This window comes from Apium graveolens, chromosome 10, assembly GCF_009905375.1.
Source record: "Apium graveolens cultivar Ventura chromosome 10, ASM990537v1, whole genome shotgun sequence".
Lineage (NCBI taxonomy): Eukaryota > Viridiplantae > Streptophyta > Magnoliopsida > Apiales > Apiaceae > Apium > Apium graveolens.
The window spans coordinates 92,797,465-92,820,029 of record NC_133656.1 but is presented as its reverse complement, the minus strand read 5'-3'; the positions used below and the strand labels follow the sequence as shown (position 1 = coordinate 92,820,029).

Sequence of the window (22,565 nt, the reverse complement as noted above, 5' to 3'; positions counted from 1 at the left end):
TCCACTATGACCATAGCATATTTCTTCTTTGCAATAGACATGACATTTATTGGACCAAATAGATCAACATGCAGTAGGTGATAAGGCTCAAGAATTGATGATTCGGTCTTGCTCTTGAATGAGGATTTCCTTTGTTTAGCCTTCTGACAAGAATCACAAAGGCCATCAGGAGCAAATACTGACTTTGGCAGTCCTCTCACAAGATCTTTCTTGACTAGTTCATTTATATTGTTGAAATTTAAATGAGAGAGTTTCTTGTGCCAATTCCAGCTTTCTTCAATTGATGCTCTATTCATCAGACAGATTACAGAACCATCAGTACTTGTTGAAAGCTTGGCTTCATAAATGTTACCACGCCTGTATCCTTGTAGAACAACTTTGCCTGTAGATTTACTTACAATTTCACAGTGTTCTTCAAAGAAATCCACATGATAACCTCTGTCACAGATTTGACTGACACTCAGCAGATTGTGTTTAAGTCCTAAGACCAGAGCTACTTTTTTAATGATGACATTCCCAAGATTGATATTGCCATATCCCAATATTTTTCCAATGTTGTCATCTCCATTAGAAATACTTGGGCCAGCCTTCTCCACAAAGTCTGATATCAGGGCTTTATTTCCAGTCATATGTCCTGAACATCCACTGTCCAGAACTAGGATGTTTTTCCTGTTGCCCTTTAACTCAGCAGTTTCAAAACTGCTTTCAGCACTTGCCATTTCAGCATTTGCCATCAAGGCATAATTCTCCTCACTTTCAGAATCTGAGGTGTCTGTCTAGCTTTTGTTCTTTGTGACAAGAGCCTTGCCTTTGTCACTCTTCACTTTCTTACAATCAGGAGATATGTGGCCTTTCTCACCACAGTTGTAGCATTTGACATTTGTATAATCTCCTCTGTCAGACTTTCCCTCTTTGCCCTCAGATTTTCTGAAATTCTTCTTATCAGAACTTGCACCTTTCCTGGAAAACTTCTTTCCCTTCCTGAACTTCCTGTATGCAATCTTTGTGATTCCTTTCACCATTAGAGCACACAGCTTCATCATCTCTTCATCAGCATCCGTCTCAGGCAAGCTTTCAGATTCTGAGTCATCATCATTATCAGAACTTGATGACTCAGTATCAGACTTTGTGAAGAGAGCTTTACCCTTGCCTTTCCTTGAGGTAGCTGCCTTGGGGGATTCTTCTTCAGCCTTAAGAGCAACTGTCCTTGACTTTCCTCCTTTCCTCTTGCTTCTTTGTTCCATCTCAAGTTCATGAGTCTTGAGCATTCCATAAATTTCATCAAGAGTCGTTTCATCAAGATTATAGTTGTCTCTTATTGTTGTTGCCTTCAAATCCCAGCTTTCAGGAAGAGCCAACAGCAATTTAAGGTTTGAATCTTCAAGATCATACTCCTTATCAACCAGTGACAAATCATTCAAGAGTTTGACAAATCTATCATATAAATCAGTCAATGACTCATTAGTCTTTGAGTCAAAGTGTTCATACTCTTGAGTGAGTATTATCTTCCTGTTCTTCTTAATCGTATCAGTTCCCTGACATCTTGTTTCCAAGGCATCCCATATCTCCTTTGCAGTCTTGCAGTTTATTACCCTGTTTGACATTACATTATCAATGGCACTATGCAGTAAGTGTCGTACCTTAGCATCCTTAGCAATTGATGCGATATCTTCAGCAGTGTAGTCACTCTTCTCCTTTGGTACTGACTTTGCTGCTTCACCTGCTACTGCAACAGCAAGCTTGGTTGGTTTGTGAGGCCCTTCCTTGATTCTATCAAGATATTCTGGATCTGTAGCTTCCAGAAACATGGTCATCCTCACCTTCCATATGGGATATTCAGATGGTCTCAATATGGGAACTCTAATAGTCTCATATCGGCTTTGAATTTGTGTGTTTGGAGGTTCTTCAGTTTTGGTGGGCTTAGTTGGAGTTTCTACTTCAGACATGATTGTTTTTGGATCTTAAACTGTTTGTGTGTTAACAGATAGGCTCTGATACCACTTGTTAAGTCACACACACTGTAGAGGGGGGGTGAATACAGTGTATAGCACAATCAAATCGAACTTTAATAACTCATGTAACAGAAAACAAACTTTATTCAAAACAATAAACTCTGTTACAGTATGGAATTGTCCTCTCTCAGTGATGAACAAATATCACGAGAGCTGTTAGGGTTACAATGAATAATCTTCTCGATAATGATAACACTTATAGCTATGTCTGTGTTTATATACTACACAGTTACAAGATAATCGCTAATTGATATGGAATATAATTCTGCTTCCTAAGATATATCAATCAGATATCTTTTCTTCCAAGTATTTTATTCTTCATAGAATTCCTTCTTCATGCATATCTCTTCTTACTTTTGTCTTGATCTTCTTTTCCTGTAAATCAGCTGCCTTCCTTAACTGAACGTTTCCTTTAAGTCCTGATATTATCTTCTGATAAATATCTCCTGAACCTTAAGTACTGATGACTTAAGTTCTGACTTCAGTATAAGTGCTGATTTCAGTTAAGTACTGATTTGTCATTTTTAAGTAAGATCTGAAAACTAAACATAAATCACATTAGTCATGACATTATCAAATATATCTAACATTATAAATGCATGTTATTTAAGTGATCATTTATCTCACTACATGTTAATAATGATTATACATGTACATAAATCATATATTTAACATATAAATAATTGAAACCATCATAATTTATTAAGAGATGTAACATACAATAATTTACATGATAACACAGACATACATATAACTTAATCTTATTTTATTAACAATAGTATAAATAAAAAACAAGCATTTTCCCATACATACATACTTTGAATTTCAAAAACTAATATTTTTCATTAAAATCAACTTTAATATTAACAATAATGTAAATTTTACATATTGTATATTATGATTGCAAGTCATTCTGACTTCAGTTATGCATTTTTATCTTTTTAAATTGAGTAAGTTAGTGTAAGTTAGTATTGAACTCGGTAATAATATAGAGCAGTACATATAGTTTATTTAAATAAAATTCAAGATTTTGGTCAACTCTGTATTCAACATATATGTTAATTTCTGCCTTTTTATTTGTAAACATACTAACCGCATTCTACGGATTATATTTAATCATTTCGTTTTAAACGTACACTTACTACCCTGTTATATTCATTCATTAAATATAAAATAACGAGTAAGAAAAATATAATATAATAATAGTTGAAGGGATATTCACTGCTAAAAGTGAGGAAGCATTCGAAACTCCTAATATTATAGAGGGGGGCGTGTGTTGGAGTTGCTCTACAAACATTATAATTACATGATGCATAAAAAAATTATAGAAAATGACTCGTACCTCGCACGGGCTATTATGCTAGTTAATAATTATGGAGTGACAATAATGTAATACTCCCTCCGTCCCAACCATTTGTATACAAATGGTTTGGGCACGGATGACAAGAAACATAATAAAATAAAGTTACTTTTGTTAAGATAGTGGGATGAGAGAGAAAGAAAAAGTATAATTTATTGAAAAAAATATAAAGTTGGTTAAAGTGGTGGGACCATTTAATATTTAATAAATAAAGTGAGTGTAGTGGGAGAAAGTAGTGGCTGTAGTTGAATTTTATATTATAATTTTTTTACTATTTTTGGTAAGTTTGAAATGTATAAAATTGAATGACACATAAGTGTATAGAAATGAAAGAGAGAGGGAGCACTAAGAGTGTGTGCATAAAGATTAAAGAGGCTCAGGATCATGTGGCGTTAACACAGGCCAGCAGGTAGTAATATATAACACCCTAACCAAGCTACTCACGTGCATGTCTATCCAATTCAACGACAGAAGCAAAAATTATTACAAGACGGAATAGTTTTAGGCGACAAGTTGTAGCCTGTAGTTGCAGGAAAATTTACACTCTTTAAAAAGAAGAGAGAGTAGACTTATTATTCTATTTTTTCACTTAACTTGGCGTTTAGCATTTGAATGCCAAAGAAGCTTGTATTCTATTTCTATCGAAACCTCATAATTGAATTTGCTAGCCTCTAAATAAAATAGGAGTAACGTTAGAGCCATAATAAAAAGTGCAAAACATTATTTTCAAATGAACTGGCATGGGTTTATTTAACCCTACGAAATAATATTTTAATTGATTATATTAGCGGGGATATGGTGGGTTCATTTCTATTTAACAAATAAAAATTTAATATGTGATATTTTATAATTATTTTAAAAATCAATTTTATAATCATAGTATTTTAATTCCATTAAAAAATGAAGGGAAATGACTTGAGTTTTGCCTAGTTTTGTCTTCAGTCTAGAGGTTGATGAGATTGCTAAAATAATTAAGTGGAATATTGATTTTATTTTCTTTCTTGAGCACAAATGAATGATATCATTTGGCTTGTGATTTGTGTGTTTTCTAGTTTAGCAGTAATAACACAAACAATAGTATGCAAGCCTAGACAAGCTCACTAAGCTTTTTTACAAGAAACATCTCTGAGTCTGGACAAATTCTATAAAATTATCAATGGCCGTTGAAATCTAGCCTAATTGATCACAGTGGATTATAACAATTATCAGAAAAAATTAAAAAAATCTTACTTTATTTTTTCTTTTGTTGTGTTTTTTCTTCTCTCTATATCCTCTCTTTTTCTCTTAATTTTTATATCTGGTTAGAGGCGAGTCGCCTTCTGGGATCTTTGGAAATGAAAACACGTATCTAGTGACTATGTATAGTAACAGGATAGTTAAGGAGGTTGAGTTATAGGGACATATGAGTTGAGTTAGAGAAATTTGGATGGGATGATTTAGACGAAGCAGGTAACAAGCAAAAAATAGGAGTATAAACCTTAGCCGTAAACCTCGTAACCATAGACAGCAGAAAAGTATGTCTGTCAGTTCTATTATTGTTACCCATTGGGAGTCTAGACAAACGTGTATATCTGTGCCGCCTACAAAGGTCGACCTCGACCGTTATCCAAATATTTGATTAATGCTTTCCTATTTATGAAAGCGTTGTTTCTTTTCTCGATTGGAAGAATCATGCAGACTTTAATATACACTGCCGTACTAGCCACTAAATTCTTTTCTTTTCTGAATATAGTTTGCTAAATCATTTTTCATTGCTCTTCTGAGTCTTGGTCGCCGACTCCCGGCATTATTATAATCAGCCTATCAGGTCACCGACTTCCCATTACAAGTTGATGAACACATACAATACTTGAGTTGAATAGTCCACATTTGGATTAACATATGTGCTATCGCAAACTATATATATATATATATATGGTGGGAAGATAAAGAAAGAGTTGATGGATATGCTGTCCTTGTCAGTTAACGTATTCTAGTTGTTGATTTGACAAAGAAGATTCCATTCTACCTACCTACTTCAAATATAGGCTATATACAAGTATAAGAAGAATAATTAAATTTAGCCAAGTCTTCCGAATAAAAAAAATTTACAAAATTTACGGCAAGCACAGAATGCAAGTATTACTTGATCGAGGAAATAAGTTTGTAATGCTGCAGTAGCTGTAATTAGCTAGATCGCATGGTCGACCGTAATGGTATAGGAACTATAGTACTCCTAAATAGATAGGCATTCTTAAAACTGAGATACTTTGTTGGTATTATACAAGGAAACTTTACCTTTTCCATTGAAGGAGAAAGTATACCTACAACTTATTGCATGATATTTTGATATCTATACATACATCATATATGCCCTCTGACAATATGAATTTTACAAGAGGACTGTTATGTGAACATGATACTCAGTCAAATTAATGACTCTTCAAAAGAAATTAATTTACATATAGTAATCTTGTATTTTTTGCCAAACAAAATTAGCTTTGTTGCTTGCATGTATGATAGAGAGAGTTGGATAAGGAAACCTCAAACCATGATAAATATCAAAGATAGCATGCTGGTGGGGCTAGGCGTGTCCGAAAATGACATTAATCTCGAAATTTTCATCATCATCTTCCTCGTGATCAATTTCAAAATATTGATAAACAGGTGCTTGAAGATCAGCATCTTGTTGTTGAGCCATTGTAATCAAAATTGGACGAATTTGCTGCAACCAATTCATTATAAGTCCAAACACATGGCTTGGTATTGGAGACAACCAAAGAAAAAGGCAAAACATATAGACATAGAACAAAACTTGAGGAGGGAACAGAAATGAGGCCATCATCAGAAAAACAAGTGGCACCGATAGATTAAAATCTCCGAATCGTAAGATTATGGGTTCTGCAAACACAGTGATTGAGAAGGAGAGTTTGGTGGAGATGACAACAAGTAGCAGGAGACAAGCAATCATTGCGTATAACCAGCCGTGTTGGTCATTGATAAAATAGTCCAAGATTAACATTTGGTTGGCTTGGGAGCCCTGATGATCAGTACTAATGGAGGAGGAGGAGTACTTTATGAGGTAGATAAGAATGTTGTTGAGCACTGGTACTACAAACCTTAAATCTATAATATAATGCATTGCTTTGAATACATTAAAATATGAACGAATGTATAGGTAGTATTTATAAGTATCCACACATATATTTTACATGTGGAGTGCCACATATATGAGCGTATATGAGCTACGTATATGAGCGTTTATTCATAGGATCAGTTGTTTCCACGATACTTCCAGGATTAAATTGAAATGTATAGCTGAGTCATGACGAAACGAAATTAAACAAAGTAATTGATTAAGAAGTTGATACATTAACTTTTGACAAAAGTTATTTGGGTGCCCGTTTATTCCGTCTTACTAACAAATTTGGAAACATATAATTAATTAATTATCTCGGTAAAGACTTTTGAACCGTTTATGATTCTGACACTTCATTATAATGTTATGCATTATAGTGTTGGTGAGTGCATTGAGTGAACCTGGAATGTTTTTTCAATCGCCCCTTTTTCAATTAATTTTGGTTAATTATGATAAAAGATATTTTTAATTTAACTTTTTCCAACGAGTATGATCATTTTTAATGATATATATTTTCAACTTACCTTTTTTCAACCGATTTTCGTCGTCTTTTAATCTGACATGGCCTCCCATATAAATGCTACATCATAAAATAAGACCTACAAAAATATAACCAACCGCCATCGATCGATTTTGGTAATTATATTTCCAACCAAGTCGTTGGTTGGATTTAGTCGGTTGAAAAGAAAAAAACAACCGAGAATTTGTACTTGGTTAGTTATGTACATAATTACAACCAACAACATTGATTGGTTATATTCAGTTGTAAATTTGAATCAAACCAACAAACACATGATGGTGCTTTTGTGACAGTACCTTATAGCCCCTCTTTTTTATAATATTGGTTTTAAAAAAAAAAAAAATAGAATGAGATACATCACTAAACCTCCAGATTTCTTATGATGAAATTAATAACAAGAAATCAAAGATAAACAATTCTAATCCAAGGCGAAAAAATTTGAAGCTGTTCGTAGGGGACCAATTACACAAGGAGAACCCGCATCTTTCCACCTACATAAAATTCTTATTTCGGTGTAGACAGCTAATAACTACTAACATATATGCATTCCTCAAAACTTGTACAATTTGGCAATTGCGTTATTTTTGTTAGATCGATTTTCTTGAGAGGCCAGGTTGTAGCTAGCAATATTGTGGCCTAGCTCTACTCAAGTGCGTATGCATGTATTCGACAAAGGGGAAATACTAGACCCTTTTGATTCGATTTTGGATAACAAAAATGGTCCGTTGTACCTACCCTCATCCAACATGTTAGGTTCCAAAGCCAAACGGTGGTACGGTGGTTTAGTAAGTTCTAGTCTCCGTGATTAAAAATGAGCGAATTCTAAATTTAGGATTAGTTTGTTGTCCCAACTCCGACGTTATATCTTTCCCATCATACAATGTCATAAACTGAATTTTGATTATTTTTTGTACTATATTGACTAAATAATTTAGTGGAACGAATGTAATCTACATTATGCAGTTAGTCACACTAATTTACATCTTGTGATATCTTTTAATCTCTTAGCACCGCACATCGACCACATGGATACTAATCAGTAATCACCTACTGATATCCTCCTTTAAGTGAAGCAGGACATCATGCATACCTTCAATACGGCAACATAACGTAAACTTCTATCTTTTTTATCCTTTACTACTTTTTCATTTTTTATACTTTTGGATGATTTTTTTTCAGTATTTTTTAAACCCTTTAAAATTCATTCATCAATCTCATTTCATGGTACATCTTAATTCTTTTATACAAACTATCCATTCCATTGTATATCTTCTGTTCATTTTTATTCAACATGTTTAAAAGAAAGTAATGAATGAGATATTAGAGTTTTACATCAGTTTTATTTTGTTTAACAGTAAAAGTAAGTTCTATTGTTTTGTTTAAAAAATATATCAAAAAAAAGGTTCTACTGAAAACTTCATTCCTTGAATGTTACACATACTAGCATAAATCCCGTGGGATGCACGGATTTCCATTAATATTTTAAATTTTTATTTATCAAGTTATATTATATTTTTAAAATATTTATATAAATGTATAATGATTAGAAATTTTTACTAAAAATAATAGAGTAACATGTGGTCGTAATTTAATAGAATAAATAGACTATTTCTATTAGTTTAACAATTTAGTAGTTTAGCATATATGTAACACTATTATTTATATCTTTTAATAATATGATAAGTTGTATTCGTAGTTTAGTAGGATAAGTATACTATATTTAGTAGTAGTTTAATAATTTAGTAGTTTATTAAATATATAACACTATTTATCTATTTTTGTAATAATCAAAATTAAGGAATTATCGTTGAAACAAACCGTTGAACCAAATTATTTCTATTCCGGCTATTATAATATAGTATAGATATAGATATCCGTAGGGCTGGGACATGACACATGTTACCGGACTTTTTTGTTTTATAAGAAAAATAAGATAATTAAATAATAAAAAAACATTTTTATTATTTATAAAAATGATCGGGTCGAACAAATATAAAACAGTTCAAATCGCTGTACCGAGACAATCAAACAATATGTTGAAGATGATACGCTAGAACTTGTTTGAGTCATCGATCATAATCAAAATTTTATTACTAAATTAACATCTCAAACCTCACAATAAAGCAGAGAACAAACAACCTTTCGCTAGGAAGAGCAAACAAAACTGAAAACTAAAAACAGGAAATTAAGAAAATTCTTAAATCTGAAAACCGAAATCACAAAAAGATAATCAATCACAGATGATCGACCTTCTGAACCCAATAAATTATGTTTCAATCGAAGACGAAAACTCATGAAATTCCGATAATTTAAATTTTTACCCAATACGCACCCTAAAGGTAGCGGTTGGGGTTATCTACGAGGAAAAAAAAACAAAAAAACAAAAATCTATATGACTATACCAAAAAAAAGATTATTGAAGGAGATTAAAATAATAAACAAAATAAAGTATGACGAAGATGGCTAGGTTGACGAAGAGGGAGGCGCATAGGGAGAAAAAAAAAGCGTATTAGGGTTACGTTTTAATTAACGTACATGTTACCAGACCTGGTTTGCGTTTCAAGCCTGATCGAATCAATTTAACGTACCCATTTATAATGAGCCTGTCAACTTGTGACCGACTTCCTATTACAATTTTATTAAGTACATTAATTGACAGATAATAAAATTACAATACGTCAATACTTGAGTTGATTACGGGCTGTTTGAGATTTATTAAAAAATGCGACTTATAACTTAAAATTAAAAAGTGTTAAACAAGTAATATGAATATTGTTATTTATGTATTTGGATAAATTTACGTATAAATTACTTATAAGTATATAACATATTTGGTAATCATGACTTATAATTTTATTAAAAATTGAAAATCTTTAATATAATCACTTAATACATGTATATAAAATTAAAAAAGATAAAAATTTAAAATAGAGTACTGATATACATATTACTAAAAAAAAATATAGTAAAAGTTAAACAATTAAAATGGGGTTTAAAATCCATGTACCTAATAAACAAACCGCAAGAATTTTAAATAAATTATAACTAAACAAAATTACACAAAGTTTTTTTTAGCTATATTAAAATTACACAAAGTTAAACATGTATTAAAAATATACACCGTAGAAAAATCATGAACTTCACAGAAAAGAAAATGGAGGAAAGACAAGAATGAAGAATGAGAAAGAGGGATTTTTAGGAGCTCTTTACTTATATAAATTTTTCCAGTTTTTTTCCAAATTTTATAAAATTTTCTCGATTCTCTATTTCTAGGAATACTGCTAAACAATGAGAAAACATATTTCAAATTCACTTAAACAAAAAAAAGTAGAAAACGTATATAAAAATCTATCAATTTAGAATATATATAATTTTTTATGTAATTAATAAACATTTGTCAGTTATGTTATTTTCAATAACAAATATATTATGAAAACTTACTTTTATATTAAATAATTATGTTTGTATAATTTTCAATATTTGTATAATATATCATCATGTTAACAATTTATTTGTTACTACTTCTTTAATACATATTTTTTTATAATTTTTTATGCCTTGTTTTACCTTTTTTATACAAATCCTAAGCTAAAAATATTACTAGTATTAATAATAATTATATTAATATATTCATTTATGTTACACCAAAAAATAATATATTGATAAATTTATGTAAGTCTCGTGTACATTAGGGTTAGAATGTGGGTGGATAGGGTGTATTTAAGGTATTTTATATATTATTACTTTAAAAAACAATCAAAAACTGTTTTCCACGATTTTCTAGTTCATAGTTATAGAATAGAAAACCGTGTTTTCCATTTTTTTAGTTTTCATTTTAAAAAATATCCAAGGTGAACACATTTTCATATTTTTCTATTTTTTAGGAAAAAATTTCTGAAAAACATAAACTTCCGAACTTTCAGTTTTTAATGAAAATGGAGAAAATAAGTAAAATTTGTTTAAGTTGTCAAAGAGTCTGCTATAGTGTAAAACTAGCGCAAATGCCCGTGCGAGACACGGACCTGTATATATACGGAAATAATTTCTCGAATAAATTTATATACGTTAAAATATTCTTATAATTAGAAAATGGGGAAATGTTGTTTTTCTTTATCTTATATTGTATATTAATTTTATAATATAACATATGGTTCTCATGAATCAATTTTTTTTGTTAGATTTTATTTCATAAATTTTGAATAAATATCAATACCACCACAAAAGACATACGATAAATTCAGATTTGGTAAAAAAATATTTTAGATTCAAATGACTTTAAATCAGTTTTATTAAATTAAACAATTGAGTACGTATAAATTTTTATTTAAGTATAATAGTTATGTTTAATTATAATAGTTTTATTATAGTATATTTATAAAATATAAAATGTTACCGCGTAAACACATATTACAAAATTTCATAATTTTATACAATATCCGACCTAACCGACATCAACCGACCCTAACCCAATTCAAAAAATTCAAACAGAACTTTAATCTAGTTAAAAATGAATAAAACCGAATTAATGAATTCAGTTAAGATTTTGTGTGTAACTCGCCCATTCCAACGCGACCCGCTCCTCTACTTGTAACAATATGATTTGAGTTGATACTTTCTATTAAACCGCCCATAACATGATTAACACTTAACCTACTTGAAAGTTGCATCTAAATGCAACTGTATATAGCCAAATTTTTATTTAATTAAGTTGGAATATGAACGTACTTTAACTAATATTATATACACTTTTGACAGTATTCATGTTGGAACTTGATCAAAAGGACTCTCACACTGTGAGTACAATAGGTATCATAGTAAAAATTTATATTTAAAAAGATCCACCAAGCCTACTTTCTTTTATCTTAATATTGTTGTACACAGACGTAATAATTTTTTATATTCTGAATGACCCAACTGAACTCAAATTCTAACTGGCCCAACCCGATAGAATTTAATCTGAGTTTTAATTGGGTTAAAATTATTAAAATTGAATTAAATGGGTTGACTTAGGGCTTTACATGTAATCCGCCCAACTCAACCCCCGGGCACCCCTAATAGTCATTCTTGGAGTTATCTCACTTTGTGTAACTATATATAAGACATCTGTTAGTTCCCCTGAAGTAATATTTATATATTGTTATTCCCAAGCAATCTAAACAAGAATTACAGAAGGGGGGTTGACTGTAATTCTGACTACTTTTCAATTTTGAGAACAGTTCTTCGATAAATATATATAGTTGTGTTTGATTTAATAATGGTGCGGAATAAAAGAAGTATATAAATCAAGACACAAAGTATTTAAATACAAGTATTTAAAAACTTTCTGGTGGATTAAACTTTTCCACCAGAGATATATATTTAGAAGAGAACTCTGTGCTACAGAATTGTACACAGCTACTTACAAGTTGAATCTAGAAAATTCAGAGAAATTCTTTACAAAATTATGCCTTATCTATTTCTCTGAAAATTGCTTGCTAACTTGGATACTATTAAACTTGCTACCCTTGGTTTATATATCATCAAGTTACATGATAAAAAGACAAGATATAAGATAAACTATTTCCAGTCTAACTTCATACTGCTACACTTCTCTTTCCAGCATCTTTGAATATCTTCAGTCTAGCATGAAAATAAAAATGCTTCTTTGTTCTCTACATCCTTCAAACAGGCTTCCACATTCCCTTTGCATACAACCAACGCATATGACTGCCAAGTCACTATCAGCTGTTCTTTTTGAATTTGATCATCCGTTAAAATTCAGATTGATCATCCGTTGAAATTCAGATTGATCATCCGTTGAAACTCAGATTGATCATCCGTCGAGACATATGTTGATCATCCGTTAAAATTTTGTGAATCATCCGTTGAGACTGTCTTCTTGACAGTTAACTATATTTTATTTATACAAGATTACATGGTCTAATATTTACAATTAACCATCCTATCTTGCATATCAATCTAGTAGTCAACATGACTTAAACATACTACAACATCTAGTTCACTGAGCCATTCAAGCATGTGATGTGATGCTAATATTATTGTTAAATAAGCTACTCTTTCAACGGATGTTGAAATGATCATCCGTTGAAATCTACAAAATCACTTAACTAAAATCTACTTAGTATTTTGTTTAAGTTATCATCAAGCGCACAACATATTCCTAACATATATATCTTTAATAACCGCTTGCTAAATATTAATATTCTTTTCAAAATTTACCACTTGACCCTCGTCTATTTCTCATAACATCGGGCCCGGATGAACTCAAGTACACGGTTATATATATCAAGTTCATCACATTAGTCTAAGCGAAGTATTATACATACCTGAAAATCTAAATTTTTAACTCATTTTAAATCAAATTTACTGCAATTTTTGATTTTTCTAAATATTTGTGTATTTTATTTAATTATTTTTTAATAAATTTATAAACAAAGGTAATAATCTTTGAACTGACTGTAAGACACACACACATTACTTTAAGTACAAAAAATAATTAAAAAATAATATATATGTAATATAAATAAATAAAAAAGTTCACTGATTATCCACATATTTAGTATTTCATTTAGTAAATTGATTGATATAACTTTACGCTTCAGTTTAATATATCTTATAAAAATCTATTATGAAAGACGCAAATTTTTTTCATTCCAATTTTATAAGTGTTTGCTTATTTAAATTTACAAAAAGACTGTAAAATATTTAATCGATGAATATGGTGAATATGGAGAGTTAGAAAGTTGAGAAGCGTGAATGTTTTTTTAAAAAAAAGTCGTTGAATTAGTGAGAGTGAAATAAATTCCAAAATTAATAAATAATGACATGTCATTTTAGCGAGTGTACATTATGAGAAAAATTAATAAGAAATAGATATGACGAACATACCGTACTCGGACTGTACATATTTTTTTCATTTAATTTAATATATTTAATCAATGGTCATCTATTATAAACTATTTATTTGTACTTTTCAATATTTGTTTGTTAAATTTTTTAGAAATTTCTAATGTTATTGCTAGCCGGTAAAAAAATTAAAATTTTCAGGTTATTAGTTATCAATATCTTAAATAAAAATCTCACCTTTTGTTATTAGATAATATTTTTCAAGTATATGAGGCATCGCATATTATTCGGTTTGTACGAGAAATTATATGATAATACTCAAATTCGGTTTAAATCTGATTTATAATACCCGAGACTACATTATAATCGAATCAAATTATATTAAATTCAAGTATAGACATTACAAATTAAAATTATCTCATTCCTGAGTATGAATTTGCTTGGTTTCACCCCACTTTACACACATATCAGTAATATGACTAATTTAAATAAAATACATAAAATAATTTTATAATAATTAAAAATATATATAACATTATTTAATCAAAAACGATTTAAAGGTAATAAAATTTATAAAAGATGATTGAATTTATAATTATATATAAAACTATGAAAAATGAAAAAATGGAATTATATAAAAATATAATTAATATTTTATTTGTTCAAAGTTAAAATAATATAAGAAATTAGAACATAAAGAAAGAATGTGTTTTATTTAATAAGAATGTTAAAATAAACTCAAAAAAATTTGTAACATAATGGTTATGAGATCAGTTTCCTTGTAGGATGTTAAGTGTTCGATTATTAGCTCAATTTGCTTGTAGTCCCCTTTCAATTTGATGAAAAAAAAGAATATTGATTATGTAATAAAAATTTTAAAATGAACTCAAAATGTTATCTAACACATATAGTAGGGATATAAAATTAATACCTTGGAGGAAGGGGTTCAATTCCCAGCGGATACACTTTTTTACTTATTTTTAACCAAACTTGTCTAAATATGGTAATTTTATAATTTTTAACATAGGTCAAAATTGTAATTTCAAAGCCATTAAAATGGCTCAATTTGCCCCTAGTTCTCTTGTCTAAAGATGATAATTTTATAATTTTAAACATAGGTCAAAATTGTAATTTCACATATATTAAAATGACTCAATTTGCCCTTAATCCTCTTTTAATACATGAAAGAGATGCGCAATTCACCAATATAAATCTCAAATGCCCAATACCCAAATAGGCACTACATGAGTACATGTTGGCTTCATATATGTCTTAATCAAATTGTTCACCGTTATTTTATGAAAAAGATATACTGGAACGTAAAAATGATCAATTTGCTTATTTTACATTTAAGTAGCAAAATAGAAATCGACAGGACGACTCCTCTTCCAAAGCACTTGAACAAAACATGCAATTAAGATAAGACCTCTTTTCCTTTATTTGTATTTGGATTACGGACTGATTTCTATGGAGTCCACCTTTTTATCGGAGTCCTCGGAGTCCATCTACGTTCTGCAAATAAAATATATTGTAAAACGTGTTATTTTGCAAAACATGTTACACAAATAGCATAACTTCAACAAAATCATGCAAATCTCATATATTTACGGTACAATATGTATGTTCTGCAATATGTTCTGCAACATGAACATTTATGTTCTGCAAACTAAACATGTTTTGTAGAATATATATTTTTTCAATGTTCTGCTTGTAAAATGTATGCAATCTACAAGATTTTTGATAGAATAGTGATGTTTGTCGAAAAATAATATGTTTTACAATATTTTAAGCTATATTTTACTTGCAGAACATATATGGACTCCGAGGACTCCAATTAAAGGTGGACTCCATAGAACTTTACTCTATTACTTTATTTTATATTTATAGTTATTTGTTAATTGCAGAATTTCGTTTAATTGTTGAATATTTGGAAAAAATGCGTAGCTATTATATACATGTTTGATTATACTTCAACAAATACGTGTAATATGTTTTAGTTGCCTTAGATCTCGTGGCATTTAAACACGCCAGAATGCATAGGGAGCAATTTAAGGCGCTCAAATATGTATATTCGACCGGACAAAGGGTAAACGACAAGAATTGCAAACTTGTAGCAAGTATTTAGTTGGTGCTCAAATGAGCACGAGAGATTTTTCATTAATTACCAGTGGTAGGTCCAGATTTTTGCGAATTTAAGAACTATCATTTGGTTGTCCAAGAACTTTCTTCGATCTTAACCGCAACGAAAGAGGATATAAGAAATTGTACACCGATTCACCTGGGTTTCAGAATACAAGAAAATAGTAGAGTATTTTAGTGTATAGGGAGTGTTCAGTTTCTTAATGCAGCTATCGATTTATATTATAATATATTAGTTATTTATTTTATTAGTTTTTTTTTTGAAAAAAAACGCACTTGCATTAACATTTCTCAGAATCAATCATACACATAATGAAATCTGGAGCAGTACAAGTCCACTCTATAGAACCTGACATAGAATATGCAGCCCGAGCTAACTCATGAGCTACCATATTCGCAGGCCTAAAGGCAAAACAAACTAACACTTCATCGAAGTGTTTAAGAATATCAATACAATCTTCTACCATTGCATGGAAGTAAGTGTTTCCTCGGCCACCATTAACAGCATCAACCAGAAGCTTAGCATCACATTTAAAAATACATTTGCTATTCCTCCATTCCTTTGTCCAAGCTAACGCTTCTTTTAGGCTTAAAGCTTCTGCCTCCCTCGGCTGGAGTCTCCCCGGCACTACAGTACTTTTGGCCCGAAGAAAGTTGTCTCCCTCATCTCTAATAATGCATCCCACCCCCACCTATTGTGAATTCTGCGTACAAACCGCATCAACATTTATTTTTATCCAGCCTGTAGATGGTTTACACCATGATCGAGACACACCTTGTTGTTTCATGTTAGGACCAGAGTTCTATTCCCTAGCTCGCTGCCATTCAGTGAACATACTGCACGCTCTCGAACGAACGCCAAAAGGTGAAGTAGCATTCCGGTTCCACACCCAATCATTCCGACGCTGCCACAAACTCCAACATAACATGTAGATCATCAAAAGCTGCTCACTACTGGCTGTTTGGGACATTCGTTTTAGGACTGTTAACACAGTTTCATTTGGCCACACTGAAACCAGATTATTCAAACTAGCTGTTGTCCATACTTCTCGAGCAAATGAGCACTGAAACAGAACATGAACACCGTCCTCCTCGCATAGCTGGCACCAAGGACACATTACAGGCACATTAACCCTCTTCAACGCTAAGGCCTGTGTTGTAGGTAGACAGTCTCGACAAGCCCTCCAGACTAGGTTCAGCACCTTACCTGGTAACTTCAAATTCCATAACTTCCTCCAGAATTCAGCATCTGGGCATGCAGCTTCACCTCTCAGATTTCTATAGCAGCTTTTAACTGTAAATTTTCCTTTGTCGTCAAATAACCAGAACCACGTGTCATCCCTCCTTCTTGTGGATAGTGGAATTTGACGGACAAGTTCCCTATCCCTTTCATTCAATATATCATCCAGAACATCATCATCCCACCCACCAGTATTTTCATCCAACAGGCTCTGCACTGTTACATGTTGTAATTCATCTACCATCTCTGTCGTTAGGAATCCATTTTCCGGACACATAAGCCATGGAACCTTCCAAATTTTAGTGCTCGATCCATCTCCTATCCGACAACGACAGCCTTGACGAACCACATCTTGTGACTCCATGATACTTCTCCAAACATAGCTTGGGTTCGCTCCTAGTTTTGCATTCAAAAAATCTGACTTAGGGTAATACCGAGCACGCATTAACTGGGTGACAAGGGGGTTTATGTTATTAATCAAACGCCACGCTTGTTTGGCCAACATTGCCAAATTAAAGCTTCGCAGCTCTTTGAAACCCAGACCACCACCCTCTTTCACATCACAAAGTCTTTCCCACGACATCCATCGTACTCCTTTATTCGATTCACTATTTCCCCACCAAAACGCATTCATCTGCTTTTCCATCCCCTCACATACCTCCTGAGGGATTAAAAACATGCTCATCCAAAAGTTCGGAATTACTTGTGCTGCAGATTTTATCAAATTCACCTTTCCTGCCTTAGATAAAGACTTATTCTGCCATCCTTGCAGCTTCTGCTGCACTTTTTCACCAAGGAAAGAGAAAGTCGCTTTCTTATGTCTTCATACCATCATAGGCATTCCTAAATATTTCCCCGGGCACTGCTGCTCTCTAACCCCCAGTTGAGTACATACATCCTCTCAACATCTTGTACTTGTGTTTGGAGAAAAATTATCCCTGACTTGGCATAATTAATTTTCTGGCCTGAGATACTTTCATATCTATCCAAAATATGTTTCATAGTACCAGCCTCAGCTCCAGTAGCTCTAAAAAAGAAATAACAATCATCCGCAAATAAGATATGTGAGATCGTTGGTGCTCCCCTTGCAATAGTACACCCATGTAAAAGCCCTGCAGTTTCATTACGTCGAATGATAGAACTCAATCCTTCAGCACACATAATATATATGTATGGCGATATAGGATCACCCTGACGCACCCCTCTCTGTAGCATAATATCCCCAAAAATAGTACCACTTTGTAGGAAGCTATAAAAAACTGACTGAACTAGCTTCATAACTCTATCAACCCACGTTATATTAAAGCCAAACTTCTCCATCATATTTCTGATAAAGCCCCACTCTAGTCTATCATACGCCTTTGATATGTCAATCTTCAGTCCGGCAATCCCAGTCTTTCCCTGTTTGTGTCACTTCATGAAGTGATTAACTTCAAATGCAATCAACGCATTATCAGTTAAGAGCCTACCCTCTATAAAAGCACTTTGCTTATCCGAGATTATCAAGGACAGGCACGGTTTTAGTCTATTCCCAATCACTTTTGAGAGAATTCGGACTAACACATTACAGAGAGATATGGGTCTAAGTTCCGTCATTACTTGTGGCGTCTTCACCTTAGAAATTAAGCAAACAAGGGTTCTATTTACTCCCAACGGTAGCTCTCCTGAATTCATAAAATTCTGACAAAATTGAAGAACATCTCTGCCAACTATGCTCCAGAAGGACTGAAAGAAACCAGGATTTAATCCATCTATCCCGGGTGACTTATCCGGATGCATTGAAAATACTGCTGCTTTAACTTCCTGAAGTGTAACGGGTGCTGTTAACGCGTCATTTTCCTCCTCTGTTACACAGTTTACTGTCTCCCTTTCTGATAGCTTGCCATCTCCTTCTGTTGACTTGAAGAGCTGTGTAAAGTAATATGTAACAACATCTTGTATTTCCTCTGGTGTTTCTTTCCACTCTCCAGACTCATCCTTTAGTCGCTGAATACAATTACTTTTATTTCGAAGAGAGGCATACTTGTGAAAAAAAACGAGTATTACGATCCCCTTCTTGCAACCAAAATTGCTTTGTACACTGTTTCCAATACGTCTCCTGTTTTTCCAGCAAATTTAAGTATTCCCAGCGAACTTCGTTGTAGACTTGAATACCATGTCTATCCCGCCTGGACCTTAATTTGCGTAACTGAGCTCGACATCTTATCAAATTTCTCTTATATTCCTGACTAAGGCCTCCTCCCCATTCATCAAGCTTTAAACAGCAGTAACTGATCTTATCTAAAATCTCTCTACGATCTGCCGTCTCCCAGCTATCCTGAACAACCCAAAGACAGTCTTTCTCCTTCAACCAAACATTTTCAAATTTGAACCGCTTACTCCATGGGACATATACCTTTCTGTTTAGTTGAAGATTAAGTGGTAAGTGATCCGAAGTAGCTACCTCAAGCACATGAACTTCAGCTAGCGGGAACATGTTACACCATTGTTGCGTAGCTAATCCCTGATCCAACCTTTATTGAATCCAATTTTCCTTTCCTCTAGATTTCTCCCATGTGTATCTCTCTCCGACAAAACCAAGATCAACCAAGTTGCACTCACGAACTGTTTCCTCAAATCCAATCAGAAGGTTACGTGGGTGCTCATGCCCACCTCTTTTTTCCCCTGCAAACATGAGATCATTGAAATCGCCTATGATGCACCAAGGAAGTACAGATTTAGTTGCCAAACTTTTAATCAGATCCCATGACTCACGACGTCGGGCTCTTTCAGGACAACCATAGAAACCAGTGTACCTCTACCTCCCAACCTGATCATTTTCGACTTCGAAATCAATGAAGTGATTACTCACCTCTTTAATCACACAGCCTCCTTCAGTTTTCCACAAAAGCGCCAACCCACCACTATGACCTCGAGCATTCACGGCCATACAGCCTGCAAAATCTACTTCTTTACAAACCTCCTCTACTTTATTTTTATTTGTTAATGTCTCAGACAGAAAAATAAAACCAGGTTTTTTTATTGGGCAATCTCTTTTAAGAACTGAATTGTTCGTGGTTTACCCAGTCCACGACAGTTCCATGAAATTAGACTCATTGGTCTAGGCGGGCCTGAATGACAGGACCCGCCTCTCACAAGTTTAAAGACCCATTCTTTATTGAAGGCCCGCTTGTAATATCCAGGTTACCACTTTTCGTGTTCTCCACATTGTCCACCCGCTTTCTTTTAGGGTCCATGATAACCATCTCGTGATCCACAGTTGTACCTTCCGTGATATTCTCCCTTTGATTTAGCAAGCTGTTATTTTTTGAAAAACTCATTTAATTTCGCTACACGATCATTACCCCACCATTATCTCCTAAAACTTCGTTTACGTTCCCATCTACCGCCATAAATCTCGCCCCCTCCCTATCTCCACCTTGCACGGTGGTCGGATGATGTTCTTTGGCCGGTTCTGTACTCCATGCATGACCGCCTTCCCCTCCATTTCTCAACCATCTTGCCCCCATATTTTGTGTTTTCATGTTTCTTGGTGATGCTCTCAGCCACACACCATATGCACGAGCTATATCTTTAACTGGGTTGGCGTACACTATCCCACATTCACGTTCAGAGTGCCGTATCATGCCGCAAACAAAACAGAAAGTGCTCAACCTTTCATATTTGAAATTAACCCAGTTCCATTCACCTTCTTCCCTTTTGATTTTCATCCGCCGTTTCAATGGTTCCTCCAAATCCATTGTTACCCTGATACGTTTATACAGCTTCCAGCCTCCAGTGAAATTTGCAGCATCTATTTTAATAAAGGATCCCACAAAATTTCCTATACTCGTGAGTATATTCTCAGATACCAGGCCTTGTGGTAGGTCATATATTTGAACCCATATATCCATGCTTTTCAGCTTAACGAGATGAGGATCCTCATTCTCCTGAAGTTTATGATAGATCAACATATTTTGTTCGAAAGTCCATGGTCCGCCATCTAATACTTTCTGTAGATCTAATGGGTGATAGAAAACAAAAGAATAACGGTGCCCTCCAATATCATGTACCTCCATACCTTCCTTCGGCCTCCAGAGTGATGCTAGAACATTTTGCATCGCATTGAAATTGATATTCTTGTCCGTAAGGAAATAACCTACCAAAACATACGTACTTCTTGTTTGTGGTATTTCCGCTCATGCCACTATGACACCTTCATCCTCCTCCTCTTCCAAGGAAAGATTTGCATACAGTTCTTCTAGATTGACTCCTGATGTACTCATTTGCCTCTACTTACTAACGTAATGATTACTGCCAATGATTATCAATATAGAACTGGTATAACAGGAATACCTTGTCACAGAGACAAGACAGAGAACCTTGCAATCATGCAAGACTTAAAATGACCAGAGGGTTTTAATTCGGAAGTAAAACATGATAGTTCATATCCAATTAAATTTTAATTTATTGTATGAACCTAATAAATGTGTATTCAATACCAGACCCAAATAAAAAATAATGGGAGATTTAATTAGATAGTATATAAAAAAGATTATAATCCATAATATATCAAGTATGTTACATGACTTATCTTTTACCTATTGAGAATAACATTATACAGATTCAGAAAAAGTAACAATTATCGTCTTATAAATTCAGGTATGCTTTCGTGTTCGGTTTAATCTCGATAATTAAAAATGATGATTACGGTCCTTATTTCTATTTTAGAGAATTTGATGTTTATAGAATTGTCAAATTCTATCATATTAAACTAATTAATTTAGGTGCCGAAGATTCTCTTATAAGGGTTTGTTTATTTGTTTTTTGAAAAAAGTTAGAATGATATTACAATAAACCATCCGGATCCGTATTGAAATAAATCGAGGATGAAATAACAAGAAATTAAGAGAAACAATTCTAATCAAAGACTCAAGTGCGTGATCTATTCGATGAGATAGAAGCAAAGAGAAATTTAGCTGAAGCTGGTTGGTAGGAACATAGGCGAAACAATATTGCCTTCTGATTTTTTTTCCCGTGAATATGACGCAAGTATGGTACTTGATTGACAAAAAAATGGTCCATTCTACCAACCCTCATCCAATGTGTTTGGTTCCATATGAGTCGAATTCTATCTACATTGTAATGCATAGCTTTGAACACGTCCATATTAGAATTTGTGTATGCTTGTTAAAAAATGCCAGCAAAAAGGTTTTATATGTATGGTGTTGGAGAGATAGAGGCTGCTAAAGAATGGATGAAAGCACCTGCATGATCAATAGTTTCCAGGATACTACTTTCGGGTAAGGGCATGGCAGATTCAGAAACTTTAATTACGTAAGAAACTTTAA

General features: G+C 32.9%; 2 protein-coding genes across 2 annotated transcripts; both read right to left on the bottom strand.

The window, feature by feature from the left end:
* Positions 1-16,276: 16,276 nt before the first annotated feature.
* LOC141690750 (uncharacterized) lies at positions 16,277-19,711 on the bottom strand. The gene is made up of 5 exons (XM_074495524.1): positions 19,259-19,711; positions 18,835-19,143; positions 18,243-18,636; positions 16,853-18,018; positions 16,277-16,687 (listed from the first exon to the last, which is right to left on the bottom strand). Exons 1-5 carry the CDS (start codon positions 19,709-19,711, stop codon positions 16,277-16,279), a joined length of 2,733 nt encoding a protein of 910 aa, XP_074351625.1.
* Positions 19,712-20,564: 853 nt separating this feature from the next.
* LOC141690749 (uncharacterized protein At4g02000-like) lies at positions 20,565-21,335 on the bottom strand. Its single transcript, XM_074495523.1, has one exon. The coding sequence runs from the start codon at positions 21,333-21,335 to the stop codon at positions 20,565-20,567; it is 771 nt and encodes a 256-aa protein (XP_074351624.1).
* Between the last annotated feature and the right edge of the window lie 1,230 nt (positions 21,336-22,565).